The sequence below is a fragment of the Dysidea avara genome, chromosome 7 (genome assembly GCF_963678975.1).
Source record: "Dysidea avara chromosome 7, odDysAvar1.4, whole genome shotgun sequence".
Classification (NCBI taxonomy): domain Eukaryota; kingdom Metazoa; phylum Porifera; class Demospongiae; order Dictyoceratida; family Dysideidae; genus Dysidea; species Dysidea avara.
The window spans coordinates 6,200,821-6,217,485 of record NC_089278.1 but is presented as its reverse complement, the minus strand read 5'-3'; the positions used below and the strand labels follow the sequence as shown (position 1 = coordinate 6,217,485).

The 16,665-nt window shown below is 39.1% G+C and overlaps 3 protein-coding genes across 5 annotated transcripts in view; 2 read left to right on the top strand and 1 right to left on the bottom strand.

The window, feature by feature from the left end:
• The window catches only part of LOC136261877 (protein misato homolog 1-like), a 15,850-nt gene extending 11,165 nt beyond the window's left edge, over nucleotides 1-4,685 (bottom strand). For both annotated transcript variants that reach the window (XM_066055964.1, XM_066055965.1), the window contains exons 1-2: nucleotides 4,538-4,685; nucleotides 4,403-4,489 (exon numbers count right to left, since the gene is read on the bottom strand). In XM_066055964.1, the coding sequence (XP_065912036.1) occupies nucleotides 4,403-4,489; nucleotides 4,538-4,609 (159 nt within the window). In that variant the 5' untranslated portion in view covers nucleotides 4,610-4,685. The remainder of the gene's footprint in view (nucleotides 1-4,402; nucleotides 4,490-4,537) is intronic.
• LOC136261876 (sorting nexin-27-like) lies at nucleotides 4,667-11,295 on the top strand. The gene is made up of 14 exons (XM_066055963.1): nucleotides 4,667-5,021; nucleotides 5,201-5,432; nucleotides 5,547-5,621; nucleotides 5,673-5,790; nucleotides 5,868-5,941; nucleotides 5,992-6,135; nucleotides 6,189-6,267; nucleotides 6,318-6,409; nucleotides 10,351-10,494; nucleotides 10,551-10,700; nucleotides 10,750-10,878; nucleotides 10,925-10,990; nucleotides 11,087-11,134; nucleotides 11,181-11,295. The coding sequence occupies exons 1-14, from the start codon at nucleotides 4,792-4,794 to the stop codon at nucleotides 11,220-11,222; spliced, it is 1,623 nt and encodes a 540-aa protein (XP_065912035.1). The 5' UTR covers nucleotides 4,667-4,791; the 3' UTR covers nucleotides 11,223-11,295.
• Nucleotides 11,292-16,665, top strand: LOC136261866 (importin-11-like). 2 transcript variants are annotated; one of them, XM_066055947.1, is made up of 31 exons: nucleotides 11,292-11,502; nucleotides 11,547-11,647; nucleotides 11,782-11,854; nucleotides 11,906-11,995; nucleotides 12,047-12,160; nucleotides 12,219-12,290; nucleotides 12,335-12,386; nucleotides 12,437-12,495; nucleotides 12,546-12,594; nucleotides 12,649-12,713; nucleotides 12,765-12,864; nucleotides 12,917-13,015; nucleotides 13,070-13,188; nucleotides 13,318-13,354; nucleotides 13,399-13,442; nucleotides 13,497-13,587; nucleotides 13,720-13,873; nucleotides 14,425-14,554; nucleotides 14,600-14,633; nucleotides 14,684-14,724; nucleotides 14,773-14,838; nucleotides 14,892-15,172; nucleotides 15,215-15,321; nucleotides 15,373-15,452; nucleotides 15,514-15,594; nucleotides 15,648-15,743; nucleotides 15,789-15,902; nucleotides 15,950-16,071; nucleotides 16,117-16,209; nucleotides 16,264-16,342; nucleotides 16,387-16,665. In XM_066055947.1, the coding sequence occupies exons 1-31, from the start codon at nucleotides 11,377-11,379 to the stop codon at nucleotides 16,573-16,575; spliced, it is 2,958 nt and encodes a 985-aa protein (XP_065912019.1). In that variant the 5' UTR covers nucleotides 11,292-11,376; the 3' UTR covers nucleotides 16,576-16,665. The 2 variants fall into 2 exon arrangements, with proteins under 2 accessions (XP_065912019.1, XP_065912020.1); XM_066055948.1 differs by having other exon boundaries at nucleotides 11,378-11,502; nucleotides 11,541-11,647.

The following is a 16,665-nucleotide window of genomic DNA, read 5'->3' as shown; positions in this document are numbered from 1 at the left end:
ATCTACTTGTGTAAAACCAACAAGTGCAATGTGTGTTTCAAACAGCTGCTAGCTTCTAAAATTGGTCCCTGTGATCAACCTGAAGTTTCCGACCTTTCTTCAAAGGTCGATAACCTTGCTACTCGTAGTGCAAAGCTTGAAAAAGACCTAGCAGAAACAATTGCTTTTATCAAAAACGTCAGCACTTCTGCTGACAAATCAGTCGACACTGACAAGGGAGCCATAGTATCTGCAGCCAGTAGCAGGCCCTTGGCTTCAACCTCCAATATGAACTCATCAAATGGCCGTAGATTTAATGTTGTGGTATACGGAATTGAAGAATGTCCTACTAATACAATCAGACCGGCTCGTCTCCAAAAAGATTTTGACTCTGTGTCATCGATCTTCTGTGTCATCGATCTTCAGTGGACTGGGTGTTACTCCTGACCCTGGGACCATTGTGGACTGCTATTGGCTTGGAAAATTCAAAGTACAATCGCCAAGACCAAGGCCTATTCTTGTCAAATTCCGTAGTGTTATTCACGTCAACCAAGTCCTAGCCAACAAGAGATCCTTATCAACTCCGGTTTTTATAAAACCTGACCTGTCTCCGGAGGAAAGGACAAGGGAGGCAGTCTTGCTGAAGGAAAGGTGGGAATTGTTACAGAAAGGGTACAGTCGAAGTATCATCAGGATACGTAACAACAGCATCTTTGTGAATAACCAATTATATGGCCAAGTCAAAAACTCTGTCTTTCAGACCTGTCCTACCAGTCTACCTCAAGCCCCTACAGACCAACCTGTCGCTGCCTCACAACTTATGGACCAACTAACACCATTAATAACCTTAGCATCTCCTGATCCCTCATCCACTACCAGTAACCAGCCCAAGTGACTAGATCATGTATGTTTAATGAACACTCGTAGTATAGTCAATAAAATGGATTTGTTTCAGAACTATGTATACTCTATTTCTCCTGATATTATCGCAGTAACTGAGACTTGGTTATCTGAAAAAATATTTGATAATGAAATTTTACCTAACAACTATACAATCATTCGGAAAGATCGCAAAACTCTTGGTGGTGGAGTAATGTTTGCTGTTAAATCTTCTAAACCATATCAAGTGTTACAATCCCCTACCAACCTAGAGATGCTAACTATCAGTATTGGATCTACTTTACCAACTGTGTATTGCTTAGGATATATTCCTCCTGATTCATCGGTTGATTATTGCCAAGAATTTCTGAGCTACATTAACACCCTCAGGGATCTTACTGGCCATTTAATTCTACTGGGAGATTTCAATCTAGGAGATATCAACTGGGATTCCCTATGTGGTCAATCCCCCTTTTCATCAAATTTCTGTGACGTTGTATTTGACCTTAACCTTGTTCAAATGATAGATGAACCTACTCATATAGCTGGTAACATACTTGACCTAGTCCTAACCAATGCTCCTGACAACATTTTGAATCTAAGAATACACTGTGATCCTCCTTTACCTATCCCATCAGACCATTTTGTCATAACCTTTGACTCTCATTCATCATTGAACAATGACAGTGACCAAAGGGCTACACCAATTCTAAATTACTCTAAAGGTAACTACAATGACCTGTGTTACTTTTTATATAACTCTGATTTCACACCTTGTCTCATGTCTGAAGATATTGAATTTGTGTGGTCATACCTCAGCAACACCATTAAAGATGCTCTACCACATTTTATTCCCATAACTACAATTAAACCTAATAGTCAGCCCGTGTGATTCAATTCCGACATTAGACACCACATCAACTGTCTACGCTCTCTTAGACGTAAATTTAACAACAACTCTACTGAGTACAATAAAAATAAGCTGGAAACCTCCCAAAACCTGCTTCAAGCAAAGATCAGCAATGCTAAAATGACATATGAATCCAATTTAGTCACTACATCTGACAATTCCAAAATTTACAAATATATCAGAGGGTTTACAAAATCCAAATCTATCCCCTCCACTATGTATCACAATTCTACGACATTCGACTGTGATAATGATAAAGCCAATGCTTTCAACAATTACTTTTACTCAATTTTTAATAACACTTCCACTGATTTACCGCCTTCTTTTAACTCCTATTGTCCTGCATCACTCTGTAATATTACAATCACTGAAGCTGATGTCTATGAAGCATTGGTAAGCTTAGACACATCCAAGGCCATGGGCCCAGACGGCATCCCACCCATTCTACTTTCTAAGTGTGCTTCGGTCCTCTATAAACCTCTTCACTATCTTTTCAATCTAACATTAAAATTTGGTTATCTTCCTTGTGAATGGAAAGTTCACAAAATAATTCCTGTGTTTAAATCCGGTGACCCTACCCATATCAACAACTACCGACCGATATCCTTACTCAGTAATACTTCTAAAGTGTTGGAACGAATACTGCACGATAAAATTATTGGATATGTTACTAGCAGAATAAATCCTGCCCAGTTTGGATTTATTCAGAATCATTCATCAGTACAACAACTCCTTTTAGTTTTATCTGACATTTTTACCTCTCGTCATCAGCTGGATATCATTTACCTGGATATCACCAAGGCTTTTGATACTATTTCTCATTCACATCTACTTCACAAACTTCGTATGTTCGATATTGGCGGTGAACTCTGGTCATGATTTCTGGCATATGTTACTAATAGGTCTCAATTTGTATCAATCAATGGCTGTAATTCCAATCTTCTCCCTGTTGAATCAGGAGTACCTCAGGGTAGTATACTTGGTCCTTTATTATTCATTATTTACATGAATGATATCTCCTGTGCCATCACTTACAGTAAAATCTTTCTTTTTGCAGATGATACAAAATGCTTTAAACATATCAAAGTACCAAGCGACATGCAGCTCTTACAACATGATTTAAACTGCTTATCAAATTGGAGCACAACATCTCTATTGTCATTTCATTCCTCTAAAAGTACCCATCTGTCGTTTAAATGTAAATTTACATCCACTTATAACATCAATGGCAATCCTATAAACACTTCCCATTTGCATAAAGACCTAGGTGTCCTGATTAGTGACAATCTCAATTGGAACGAGCATCATGACTACATTCTAAAGAAAGCCTATAAGACTCTGGGACTTGTACATAGAACCTTTTGTAAAACCATTGTGCCTTCGGTTACGCTCAAACTATATATATCCTTAGTAAGATCGCAGCTCCTATACTGTACACCAGTGTGGCGACCTCATCTCTTAAAAGACATCTCCAAAATTGAACAACTTCAACGTAGGGCAACTAAATATATTTTACAAGACTTCTCCTCAGACTACAAAACACGGCTGACAAAACTCAATTTGCTTCCATTAATGTACATCTTTGAAATATCAGACATAATCTTTTTTGTCAACTCTCTGAAACATCCCACTCCAAGCTTCAATATCAACCTCTACATTTCATTCTCCCATAGTACTACAAGATCCAATTCAGTCAAGCTATACCACAACATATCCTTTACTAATAAAGAGCGTCATTTTTATTTCAACCGAATCTGTCGCCTTTGGAATTCCCTACCAATCATTGATATAAGTTTGCCTATAGAAACCATCAAAAGACGCATCAAATCTTTTCTCTGGAATCATTTTATCACAAACTTCAATTCTACTGACCCACACAAATATCATTATCTCTGTCCGTGTGGTAACTGTGTCAGCAATCATCTTGTCATGAACTTTGATCTCTTGTAGTTACATACTAATTAATTTATAATTAAATAAATAAGTAACTTACTGTAGTTAAGTAATTAATTTTTGTAACATACTCAGGCCACTAGCACAGGTTGCTAGTGGACCCTCAGCATGGACTAATATTATTTTCATGAATGTGTAACCACTGTATCTGTATGTAGTTGTACCCATGCTGAAAAGCCTTATAAATAAATAAATAAATAAAAATAAACTTTGGTTCACTTCAAACAAAAGCCGAATTATTTCTTAGATCAGCACCTTTAACTTGAAAGAAATAAAGAACAAAAAATGATCAATGTTCAATGTTCAATGCAAAAAAAGGTTGTAAAGGTCACCAAAGGTCAAATCAGTGGTGATACTATATTAAAAAAAATAACAGTTTGTGTGGAAAGTTTCATAATTGTATCACAAAATTTGCAACTTAATTGGACCACATGAAGCAGAGGCGTAAAATGAAATGATTATCCTCTTTATTGTCCACCAGCAGGAACCAGCTTTACAAATATCACCAGTTATCAAGAGTAATTTACAGAACTGTTAAAGACTACCTCCTCATGTTATGACAAAGATTTTGTAATACCAATTACTTAGTTACATGTAATTAGCCACTTCTTTTTTTATCTTTACTTTTTTCATTGGATGTAACCATGCAGCCTTTCCAATTATCACAATCACTACACTCACGTGGATAGTCTTCCCCTCCCTGAAAGTGCAGTGGTGATTTACTTCACGTGCTTCTCTGGAGCTAGGGTCATAGCAAAATTGTGACTCCTAAAGGAGAGACACTGACAAGACTTCAGCTACAGTGAGTGTGTATACTTGAATGTTCCAGCGATGGGATCCCACAAAATTGCTGTAATGGCCTAACTGAAGGTTGATTACTTCGCTCATCTAGTCTAAGTACTTCTACTTTTCGCGCAAGGCGCTTACTTAAGCGCCAAGAACGGTCACGAGATTAAGGTTTAGGGGCGTAGACGAGTGTCACGAGGGAAGAAGGGGGCGCTATTTATAGAGATCTCGTCAGAAAGATACATTGCATGGTTACACGAAAACACTACTCATTTTAATGTATTATGGACGAAGATTCTAGTCAGCAGCCCGCGGAAGCACCTCCGAGGGAGGTTAAACTAGAGAAGGGATCACATGGATTTGGATTCAACATCAGAGGGCAAGTGTCTGAAGGTGGCCAGCTCAAATCAATTGGAGGGGTGCTTTATGCGCCAATGCAGTATATAAGCGCAGTTCTAGAAGGTGGACCAGCAGATCAGGCAGGAATAAAAGTTGGAGACCGTGTGTTGGAAGTGTAAGTGTGTTGTGTGATTATGTGTATTTTTATTATGTTGATTAATTTATACTACATAATAATGCTGTACTTTAACTCAAAAGGCAGATTTCGGAATAGTTAACTGTAAATATGTACTCCATTAGGCATTAGGGTTTTATATCATTCATACTATAATGTGCAATATTCTGTATATTTAGCAATGGAGTACAGGTAGAGGGTTCCGACCACCAGACAGTTGTACAGCTGATCAAGAGAAGTGGTAATGTTGTCAGTCTATCAATATTATCAGTTACGGATGAGGAGAGGGCCAAGTTAGAGGTGGACTCCACACCCAATCCCTCTTCAGTGGAGTACTATGAGCGACGATCTGTTCCTTTAGCAATACCCAGTAATGAGAAGAAGACAGATGAGTATGGGAAGGAATATGTGGTAGGTGTACTTTTAACTATAGAGCTCATCAAGTCTGAAAGATGTCATTCAGACTTGATAAACTCCTGGTGTAACATGGCCTATTATAGCGTGATATCAATTTGTTTGTGGCAGGTTTTTAACATCCATTTGGCCAGTAAGTTAACAGCTCAGAGAAGATATAGAGAATTTGATGCCTTACATGCTAATGTGAGTAATAATGTAATATCAGGTCTGTTTATTGTTAGTGGCCTTGTACAGCTAAAGAGACAGTTTCCAGACTTTTTGTTTCCAAGGTTGCCTGCTAAGTGGCCATTTGCATTAAGTGCTGCACAGGTAGACACACGTAGACGAGGTCTTGAAGACTATATGGAGAAAGGTAATGTGCGTGTACACACACACACACATACACACTGTTAGTCCGTGTGGGTCTTTCATTGCTGCTGTGTGATGCAGTGTGTGGAATTAAAGTAATCTTTGAGAGTGATCTAGTACAAGATTTCCTCTGTATACCTCAACTTGGTAACCAGGTAACAATGTAGATGTTGCTTTGGTGATGTGTTGACAAGAGGTTGGTTAGGGGCCAGCATCACCAACTGCTACAGCAGCTAGGCCAGTGTCACCACCACAAGAGACTAAAGCAGAGGTCAAGGTTACACTACCTGGTGGAAAAATCTGCAAAGTGTTTGTGCCCAAGGAATCATCAACACCTGCTGTGTATCAAGTAAGACTTATTGACCATCTTGTACAGCAGCTAGTGTGCTTTTATCTTTCTAGGTTGTTGCTAAGGAGATTGGTCTCAGTGAAAGTAACATGCGATTCTTTTCATTGTTCAGAATGCATGATAATAACTTTTGTGAGTTTGTTGTTACATGATAATGTACATGAATTGTTGTGTGTTAATAGATTCCAAACTAGGACCAAGGGAGTTTCCCCATCAGATATCTCAATCCCAGGCGGTTTTGTCATTACGCAAATGGCTGTTTTCTGCTGTCCATGTGAGTTACCTTCACTGTGTGCACTGTAGCTAGTAGGTTATTTTTGTAATGTACAAATTTTGTGAACTAAGCAAGCATTTTTTTGTATATTATTTCATCAAAGAAAAACAAGGGCACGGAAGCAAAGAAGAATTATCTCTTTCTGATTGTTTTAGTACACTTTTAATCACTGATTTTAAAATATTACAGCAAGATCCAGCTCACCCTTAGTAGTAATTTTTGATAAGTTTATCACATTGTTGCTTTTGTGCTTGTAATACACAGCGTAGCAGTCAAATAGTAATACTAGAATCCCGATAGTGATGTGTATCAAATGCATACGTTTCTTATTTAAGCCATGGCTAAGTTATAGTATGTGTTTAAATTGTAAAATGGTAAGTTCCTGCAGAATTTGTTAAACTGTAGAATTTTACAGCTGATTTTGGTTCATTTACTCACTCTCAAGAACACTGGCTCAAGTTGTGGAATCAATTTTTTTGTCAAAATGTGGCTTTCCTGTGCTATAGACCTATTAATCCTTCTCTATTCCCACTACCTTTTGTGTACTGCTTGAAGCTGTCTTTATCTTCATATGATGCAGCCATGAAAACAATGCAGTAACTTGAAGACCCCGCATTCCAGCTTTAAATCATATGTAAAGATAGCCACAGAATCATATACGTTCCCATATACACACCTGTATACTGTGGCTTGTATATGGTGATTGGCTGTGTTCAAAGTAGAGTAATAGTAGGGCTGAAACAATCATGGATTTTTACTATTCAAGTATGAGAAGTACTCACAAGTACTGCCTATGTACGGGTACACCTATGTGATAACATTGGAACATAAGTTGTTTACAACTTTTTAAAGTGATATTGCAGAACCCATGAAGTACTCGAGTGCCAATTTTACTGTCTGAATACCAAAATCCTTTGCAGTATATTTGTTTCAGCCATTAGGATACCTGGCTATAGATTGGTTTTCTTGGCTCAAAGTGGTGTTTGGCTGCATGGTTGGAAACTTGTTGCAAGTTTCTGTCATTAGCTACTGATATCACTTACGTGGCCTCCCTCTCACATTGCTGTTGATTGTGATGCTTCTGTGAGTGAAGGACACTTGAATGTCTCAGTGTCAATACCTTTTGCTGTCTTGAGACTCTCTTAGCAATGCCTAAGAAAGTCTCAAGAATTGTACTGGTCAACTGAGGATGAATATGTGTGAACATCTTCACCACAAAAGAGTAACCAGATGATTGAAGCAGCGGTTCACTTGAGCATTAACACTGCTATACCCCACATAGTAATGGCTAATGTTATACAGCTGGTGATATGGTGCCTGCATCCATAAATGCCCAAATATTAAAACACCCATAACTTTCTTCTAGATAAATATTAGTACATCATTTTTGGGACACCAAGTGGAAACTAACTTGACTTATAACATACTTGAAGGCTGAGGTCATGACACACACCCTAGAGGCGTGGTTGATTAAACATCAAATATACATTTCGAGAAATTTCTGTGCTACCATAAATCTCGAGGTGCTGCACAGATTCTCCTTCATATCACACAACTTTTCACAGAAGATATTTTCCATACAGAACAGTAGCCTTGATGTATAACAGTTTCAGTCACATTCACATCATTTTTATAAAAAGAAATTTCAAGCAGCATACAAAAGCTATTGACTTACAATAAAGATCACAAGAATTTCAATAAAATGTTCTTGAATCTCACAGAAGATATTTGTCTAACACAAACAGTTGTATAGAAGCAATTCCATAAAGTTTGAAGGTCTTATTTCCTCTTCCATCACACTGGTAATTGACAAGATTCATTTTGCATCAATCGCGTTTTTGTCTTGCTCCGCTATTTTATTAAGCTGCAATCACATGATACTACATACCACATGATGTGCCATGACGTGATGAGTCTTTTGATGTTTATCCCAGCACTGTAGTGTAAACAGGGACGAAGTTACAGCAGGTTTTCTTAAGTATAAATGAAGAATTTAGTTTTAAAATGATGTTTTAACACCTTACTATTGTTCAAGAAAGCAATCTTTGGTACCATCGCGAACGCCAATCTATAAGGAATAAAATGGCAGTTGATTCGTGGAAGTAGTGCAAGCGAGTGTCGAGTTATAAGAATTTGAATGGAATGATGTAAAATCTAATGCGTAAGTCTTGGGCATTTATGGATGCATGCACCATAATACAGCTCCAATAGCATATACAGTAGCCAAGTGATGTACTTGCAGGCTTAATGATAACAGTGCAGGTAGACTAGTCTCATTTGTGACAGTTGACATTCAAATGTAAACCACGCATCTTTTCAAGTATGTGTAATAATGCCAAGGGTTACAGAGGAGGCTAGAGCAGTGTGATATTATATATTAACTCATCCCTTATTCGCTCATGTGGCCGTTTTGGCTCTTGTGAAATCGTCATCACCACAGGGTCCATTAAATGCACCAAAGCCAACATTGTAAAACACAATTATGTAGTACACAGATTTGAACATGGTCAAAAAACCAAATCCTCCCAACAGTGCTACTCTATACTATATACAAGACCAAACTTTGTTAATTTACAGACTTAGTTTATAAAGTGCTTTGTGGAATGTCTTCTCAGGCCCTCTTGTAGACTGGTATATCAGAAAGATGCTCACCATGTTTGTTTCCTGTGGATGGCCATTTTAACTATTCCACAGGTGCAACTCAAGAGAAGATTCATTATTGTGTTTAAAACTATCCAGCTCAGCTGACTAGAGTGGGAGGAGCTGCAGTTGAGGAAGTATCTCAAGAGCATCGCCAACATTCCCAACCTGTTGGGGTAGTGGAGTTGGTGTGCATGTGGTCCTCCGTATTCATCAGCTACTAAAATAAATTTTGCAGAGAAGGTGTTTATTTTTGCTGACTAAATCATAGGGCATCAAAAGTAAGAGACAAAATAGGAGCAAAGTGCAATTGCTGTTAAAACGTGAATGAAATATAATGCAAATTCTTTCCTCACCTTTAGTGGAAGAGATTGAGAATTGAGATACTCTAATAGAACAGTCAGCTACTCTAATACTACATTCATTTCAAGAACTTTAAAAAAGTATATAGTCTTGAAGTTTAGAAGCACTGTTTTTGTTGAAATTTTTGAGCAAAATACCATGCTTATGGTGGGATTTGAACCCTCAACCTAGCTAACTGCAACTCCTGCACACAATAAACTACGTGCAGTAAGTCCTATGAGTTTATATTGGGACTTGTGATGCCATGTGTGTGTATTATGCAACCTATTTCTGTATAATATTCAATAAAGTACTTACTGCATGTACTGTACTAGTGATACTACACACACACACACACACACACACACACACACACACACACACACACACACACACACACACACACACACACACACACACACACACACACACACACACACACACACACACACACACACACACACACACACACACACACACACACACACACACACACACACACACAAAGCTCATCCAAAGATGACAACTTGTTCTTGGATCATGGGTGTTATTTGCAAAACTTTGAATGCAGTGTGAGATCATTTTGACAATGAAAGGTTCATCCACAGGAGCATTCAAAATGTGTTCTTAAACCCATGGCTGATCTGCTTGACCACTGCATAAATATCTCTTCACCAATGAAGAATGGCCACATCCGTACTTATCATAACCTGATGCTCGTTACAATACACACACAATTATTGAAATGGTTGTGTCTGTGTAACATTAAGAATACAGGAAAGATTTAGCAAATGTATTATTGTTGAACCAATTTTTGGTTATAGGACAGTCCGTTCAGAAACAAATTCACAATTGATGGTAAAATTTCTGTGGACGTAAAAAAACTTGGTTGACATTTTTCTAAATAAGTACTGTGTATTTGGTGCAGTTCTCAACTGCTATTTCCCACCTCACTGTAGGAGAAGCATATTGTACAGAAGGACAGCGTTTCATGTGAACTGATATTCTTACAAACAGTAGAAGAGGTGAATCAGCGGAAGATTGATGTGAGCAGCTATACACAGGAGCTACAATCACTACGGCTACAAGGCAAGCAAGCTGAGGTGGGTGCATGTAGTTAGTTTCTAACTCACTGACTGACTGACTGACTGACTGACAGTTTCTCAGTGTGATAGCATCACTTCCATCATACAACTCTATCACTTTCCCCCACTGCAAATGTGATGCCAGGAAAGATGGACACATTAGAGTGATTGTGTCTCTCTCCCACCTCAAACTACAAGCTTGTGATACTGATGGTACTAACCAGGTGTGGCAGTATTCTTGTGGGTCATGTGATCAGCCCCACCCCTTTACAGGAGCAGGAGCATAGCTTCCCATGGGAAATGGTTCAAGATCACGAAGCAGATTTGGAGGAAGAAGCATTCATATTTCGGTACAATCGAGAAGGAAAATCTCCCAAATTAGTCCGAGTGTTTAGCAAGCATGTAAGGGTCAGTCTAATGAAACTGTCTAGTATGATTACTGTTGTAGTACTTATTCATGGAAGAGTGTGTTTCCCGAGCAATAGAAGAAAGTCACTGGCCATTACCATCATCAGTAAGACACAAGCATGGACATGCATGTGTGCACACACGCACGCACGCACACACACCACTCAACTACTGCTCATTACATTATATTGACACTTATCAGGCAAAGGAGAAAAAGTCTGCTGCTACAGTTAGTACAGTATCAAATCATGTGAGTCACACTAGTTAAGTTGTCATGTGATCATGTAGTGTTGTAGATGCAGCCTACCAGTTATGAACCAGATGATGAGGAACTGTAACTTATTTTGTGTCAATTTTTGTAACTTCGTTTGTTGTGCTAATTAATTATTAATTAAGAATTACAACCCACAATCGATGTGTCAACAATACTCGTAGTTAATTCGATTGTGTTTGCGGTGGGACGAGGCACCATGTGAGCATAGAGTGGTCATAATGGGTGATGGTATCGTTCTTGAGGCGCTTATAGCGGCCACCAGTCAAGATCCAGACTTGCTCAAACGCGGAGAAGATCTTTTGAAGTCTTGGGAAGGACAACCCGGTTTCTATCGGACTCTATCGGTAACCATACGTCACTAAATCTGTCAATAACAAAATAGCTATAGGCAATATTCACTGATCATAATGTGGAGACTGCAGTTAGGTGGATGGCTATTACGTACATTAAAAATGGTGTGGACCGACACTGGAGGAAAGGAGCCATCAGGTATTGAAGAGCTGTGCAAATGCCCCTACATCTTTTGTCCCCAAATGCTACCTGACCTGGAGTAGGGTGATAGGTGCATAAGCTAAGTGGTTCTTGGTGAATTAAGTGTCATAACTTGACAACATGACATGTAGTCCAATAGATCCAGATGAGAAAGAAACCATACGACATCATTTACTGTCAGGAATGGAAGAACCAGTTAATCAGGTTTTTATCATGTTCACTGGCTGGAAAAGTTGTTACCGTGTATGTTGCTAGGTGTCTATACAGTTAGCTGTGTTGATCTCTCGCATTGCGAGAATGGATTGCCCCGAGCAATGGCCTCAATTGCTGCCTATTCTATCAACGGTAAAACCTGCTGAATTGACCACATTTTTCATTTGACTAAAATACTTTCAGTCAATTCAAAGCCAGTCAGCATTATTGCAGCAAAGGGCACTTCTCACTCTCAAACATGTTGTAAAGACTTTAGCTGGAAGAAGACTTGCTAATGACCGAAAGATGTTTTATAATGTAAGTAGTGTACTATTTCAAGTGTTAAAAATCCTAACTTTATCTTACTCCACTTCAGATAACAGAGCAGTTGTTTGTGAACATTTCAGAGCTGTGGGAGAGGCACACCCAACAAGTGTTATCATCCGAGGTACTGGTCAACCAACAAGTGTCGCTTGTATTATATGTGTGTAGCCTGCTGCTGTGTTAGCTGTGAATGTTGAGAGTGCTAAGAATTGCTTGAAGAGTAAGTGCCCCCAGTCTGTCAGCAATGTCTTACTGTTTCCTGTTCTCTAGTTTTACGACAATTGATTGTGTTTGGTTTTGCTCGTTTCCATGTTATTGCTGAAGTCTTGGTATGTTAATATTACTAATATTGTAGTTATGTACAATATATTGTTACTAGACTGTTGTCAGTGTGTTATTTGATCGTATCAAACTGTTTTTAGACTACAGTGAGTGCCCTTGTTTATTATTATTATTAGCCATAGTGAGCATGTCCTTATTAGGAAAGAGGTGTGACACACACTTGGCAGACAATATGGAGAGCATGATCACAGTTTCCATGAAGACAGTTAGTACTCTATTTATTTAAGGCACCCGTCCTTGTAAACACATTCAATAGTTGCTGGAGCTGCACTCTCACCATCCTCTTGGCTATGTCGCTTTCCTCAATCACACTTATCAACTGATAATCTCCTATGTATTTACTTCCACCGGAGCAGGTAGTGAGCCCCACCCATTTTAGCTACATGCCATGCATATGTGCACTGTTAGATAAACTTTATGACAAATTTGTGGTTCAGTGTATGAAACTGTTACGACAAATTCTGAAGTGTGAGGATTATCAAATGCCCTCAAATATCTTATCATCTGGTAAGTGATGTCATTGATGTGTTGCAAGTGATCTCAGCCCCACCCACTTGTTAGTGTTACCACCTGCAGAAGTGATGCAGGCTCAGCTAGTGCGTACAACAGTGTTCAAATCTGATTTGTTACGAGAGATCACACATCAATTGATCACCTCTTATCTCATTCTAAACAATGAGGTAGTGTCATTGTGTGTTGTTTGACTTTTTATTGTTTGTTAGAACCTTTTAAACATTATAGTATTTGAGCATTTGTTGCGTTTGCTTTATGGTTTTATTTGATGTTTTGCTGTTGATATTTATTTGAAGAACATACAACATGGGCTGGAGAATCCTGAAGAATTCGGTACTGTTACTAATGATAAGTGATGTTATATGTGCTGCTTACAGTTCAGGGTGAAGGTGATGGAGAGATCTATGAAGTGTCTGTAAAGGTATGTACATACTGAAATGATGTGACTGCTGAACTTTATATCATTGATGACCAGCCTTGTGTAGAAGTGACGTTCCTAACTATCTTCTCTCAGTTTCAAGACACTGTCAAACCCATTGTCATGGAAATGTTACATAAAGTTCAAGGTACTCACTGTCACACACACAACACACACACACACACACACACACACACACACACACACACACACACACACACACACACACACACACACACACAAAGGTATTATATATTTGTTGATGAAAGAATCTTACTAGGAAGAGATCTTTCTTCTACGGATCAGGAGCTACTAGAGAAGGAGGCAGTATATCGTGCTGTGGGGTTGGCAGCATATGAACTGTATGATGAGATTGATTATGATAATTGGTACTCCACATATCTGATTCGTGAATTGGAGATCACTGATCAAAGGTAGCATGCATGTATGTGGTGTGTTTTTACATGAGACATTACACCCAAAATGGTAAATCACTGGCAGAAAGTTCCAGGGGAATGCAAATGTTTCGCATAATGGATGAAGGTCCAGGTGGGACTTCAGGTGCCCACACTTTCACCTATGAGTAGTGCTGCCTATGAGACATGGTATAGCCCCCTGTGGGTTACCAGTCTTGCCCCAGGAGGATTTGCTTACTATGACTCATAACACTTGAGTAACGCACAGGTGTCCCAGTGCCTTAAGCTGTTATCGGTAGTCAAAGGCTTTGATTTGCTTTGTGTGTAATGTAGCATGTGTGTGTGCTATAAAAAATGCGAAGTCCCCTTTCAAAGTTGCACAGTCCTTGCATGAATTGCAATATATTTTAGGTACACTACTTTATGTTTGTGATTAAAATACTCTAATAAAGCAGTCAGACAATTGGAATACTCTAATAGAACAGTCATCAGTCCATATCAAAATGATAGTGTGTTTGTGCATGCATTCATGTGTGGTGTGTACATGATACCATATATTTTTATTGTAGGTACATGCTGGTTCGGTATCGTGTTGTGTGGTTGCTAGGACACTGGGTATCAGTAAAGATGTCAACAGAATTACGTCCTTCACTTTACTCCTGTTTATTACAATTATTGCACCCCAGTGAACGGCTCTTGGTTAGCAGTAATGATAACAAATTAAGTTACTAAATTCTCCCACAGATCCGGCTAGCTGCCTCACAATCACTCTACTCTTGTATCCTTTAGTGCTGTCACATTTTTGTCATGGTTCCTTAACTAGTTTAGCGGTGGATGACTTCACGTTCACTGCAGAAGACTTCTCTCCTGTATGTTGTGTGTTCACTTGTTAACTGTATGCTCAACTAGTTGTACAGTTTCTATCAGACATGATGTCCCATCTACTTCAGTTGTTGACTGACGTGGAAGACTGTGATACTAAAGTAAGTGTTACCACAACAACCTAGTACCAATATGGGTGATGTGTTACACACAGTTAAAGGTGTTACGGGTCATCAGTTTGATAATAGAGTCATCTGGTCATCACATCCAACCTCATGTACTAACCATAGCTCAGCAGATGCCACTGTTGTGGGAACAGTCGGCCAAACACAATCTTCTACGCTGCTCCATTCTTACTACACTAATGAAGATCACTCAGGGACTGGGCAATATCTCAACCAGTCTTCACTCACTGCTCATACCAGTGATCACCTTAGCAACTGACCCAACACAAGACTCGTATGTCTACCTTGGTGAAGATGGGCTCACTCTATGGTGAGCTAATGTTGCAAGTTGTGTTAGTATGTTATTTATCAGGTTAACTACGCTGGAGTATTCAAGTAGTTTAAGTTTGGAGCTGGTTCATCTGTTCAGCCAGAACATGTCCAATGTAATGGGGTTATCAGGTGGTTCCAGTGCTGCAGGTCTGTACTGTATAGTGTTAATAGTGTAATGTGTAGTGGTTGAGTATGTAGATCTGTCTCCTGAGAGTTTGCTCACCTGCTTTAAGATCATAGAACATTACTGTATTCTAGGTGGAGCTGATTTCTTGCAGGTCTGGTGTGTTTTGTGCGCGTGCATGCATGCATGTGTGAATTTTAACTGATCCTTTGCAGGCATGTGGGGGCATAATAGTGAGTGCTTGTCAGGAGTACATTAGTGATGTCAAACGAGACTGTGTGGTAGCCATTTTGGAGGTGTGCCCAGTACCATACCCACAAGTCACCAACGTGTTTTCTTGTTATTGTAGGTATTAAATAGAATTATCAAAACATCACATCTTGCCGGAGCACAACTAATCCATCAACAATTATTCACAGTGTTTCTAGCTGTAGTGCGAGCAGAGGTTAGTATAATGACGTAGCAGAAATCATGTCATGTGATCATCCAGGACCACCCACCTGTCATGTCCGGCTACTTCACAACATTAGCACACCTACTCTATTACTCTTCAATGACATTCTTCTCTCTAATTGAACAAGCTAGTACACAACTACACCAGAACGTGGGTGGACACTGGTTTGTAACAATCATTTAACTATGTTGTCATAGGTTGAAGATGTATTTTGCTCATTTGTTGACTTGTGGCACAGTAAACTTAACATCATTATATCACTAGAACAACGCAAGATTGTTGGACTAGCCATCTCCACACTATTGCCCATCAATGACAGGTGGGGACCTACACGGTGTGCGTCATTTGGATATCATCCCATTAGGTGCGTATTATCACGGTTTGGAGTACTGTTCAACATGTGTGTGGAAGTGTTGCATGATATGTGCGACTGGAATGATAAAGATGTCCTCTTTGAGTGAGCTTTGTCATTGTGCTCTGAGACATGTGCACACAGTTCTGTCCGTCACAGCAACTTGTGTACACCCAGTGGCGGTGACAAAATCAAGCAGACTCCAGAACATGATGGATATTGTGAGAACAGAAAGAAAGTGAGTTCATTGCTTGCTCTGTACAATCATTAGTAGTTGGTTAGTTGGAGCGGTTTGATCCAGTTTGGACGGTTGAGCTACATCAAGCTGTGTCAATGAAATTGGATGAGTGTGAACGTACTCATGGGCCAACAAGGTTCCAGTTAATACTACAAAGTGTGGAGTGGTCAATTAGAGAACAAATGTGCGAGTACGTACCAGCAGAACTAGCAGTGAAACTACTGGCCACATAACATCCACACTATTTTGTACATATAGAGAACATTTGTATATTGCAATGATCCAATTCAATAAATGTACTGCTCTATATTATTGTATCTTTA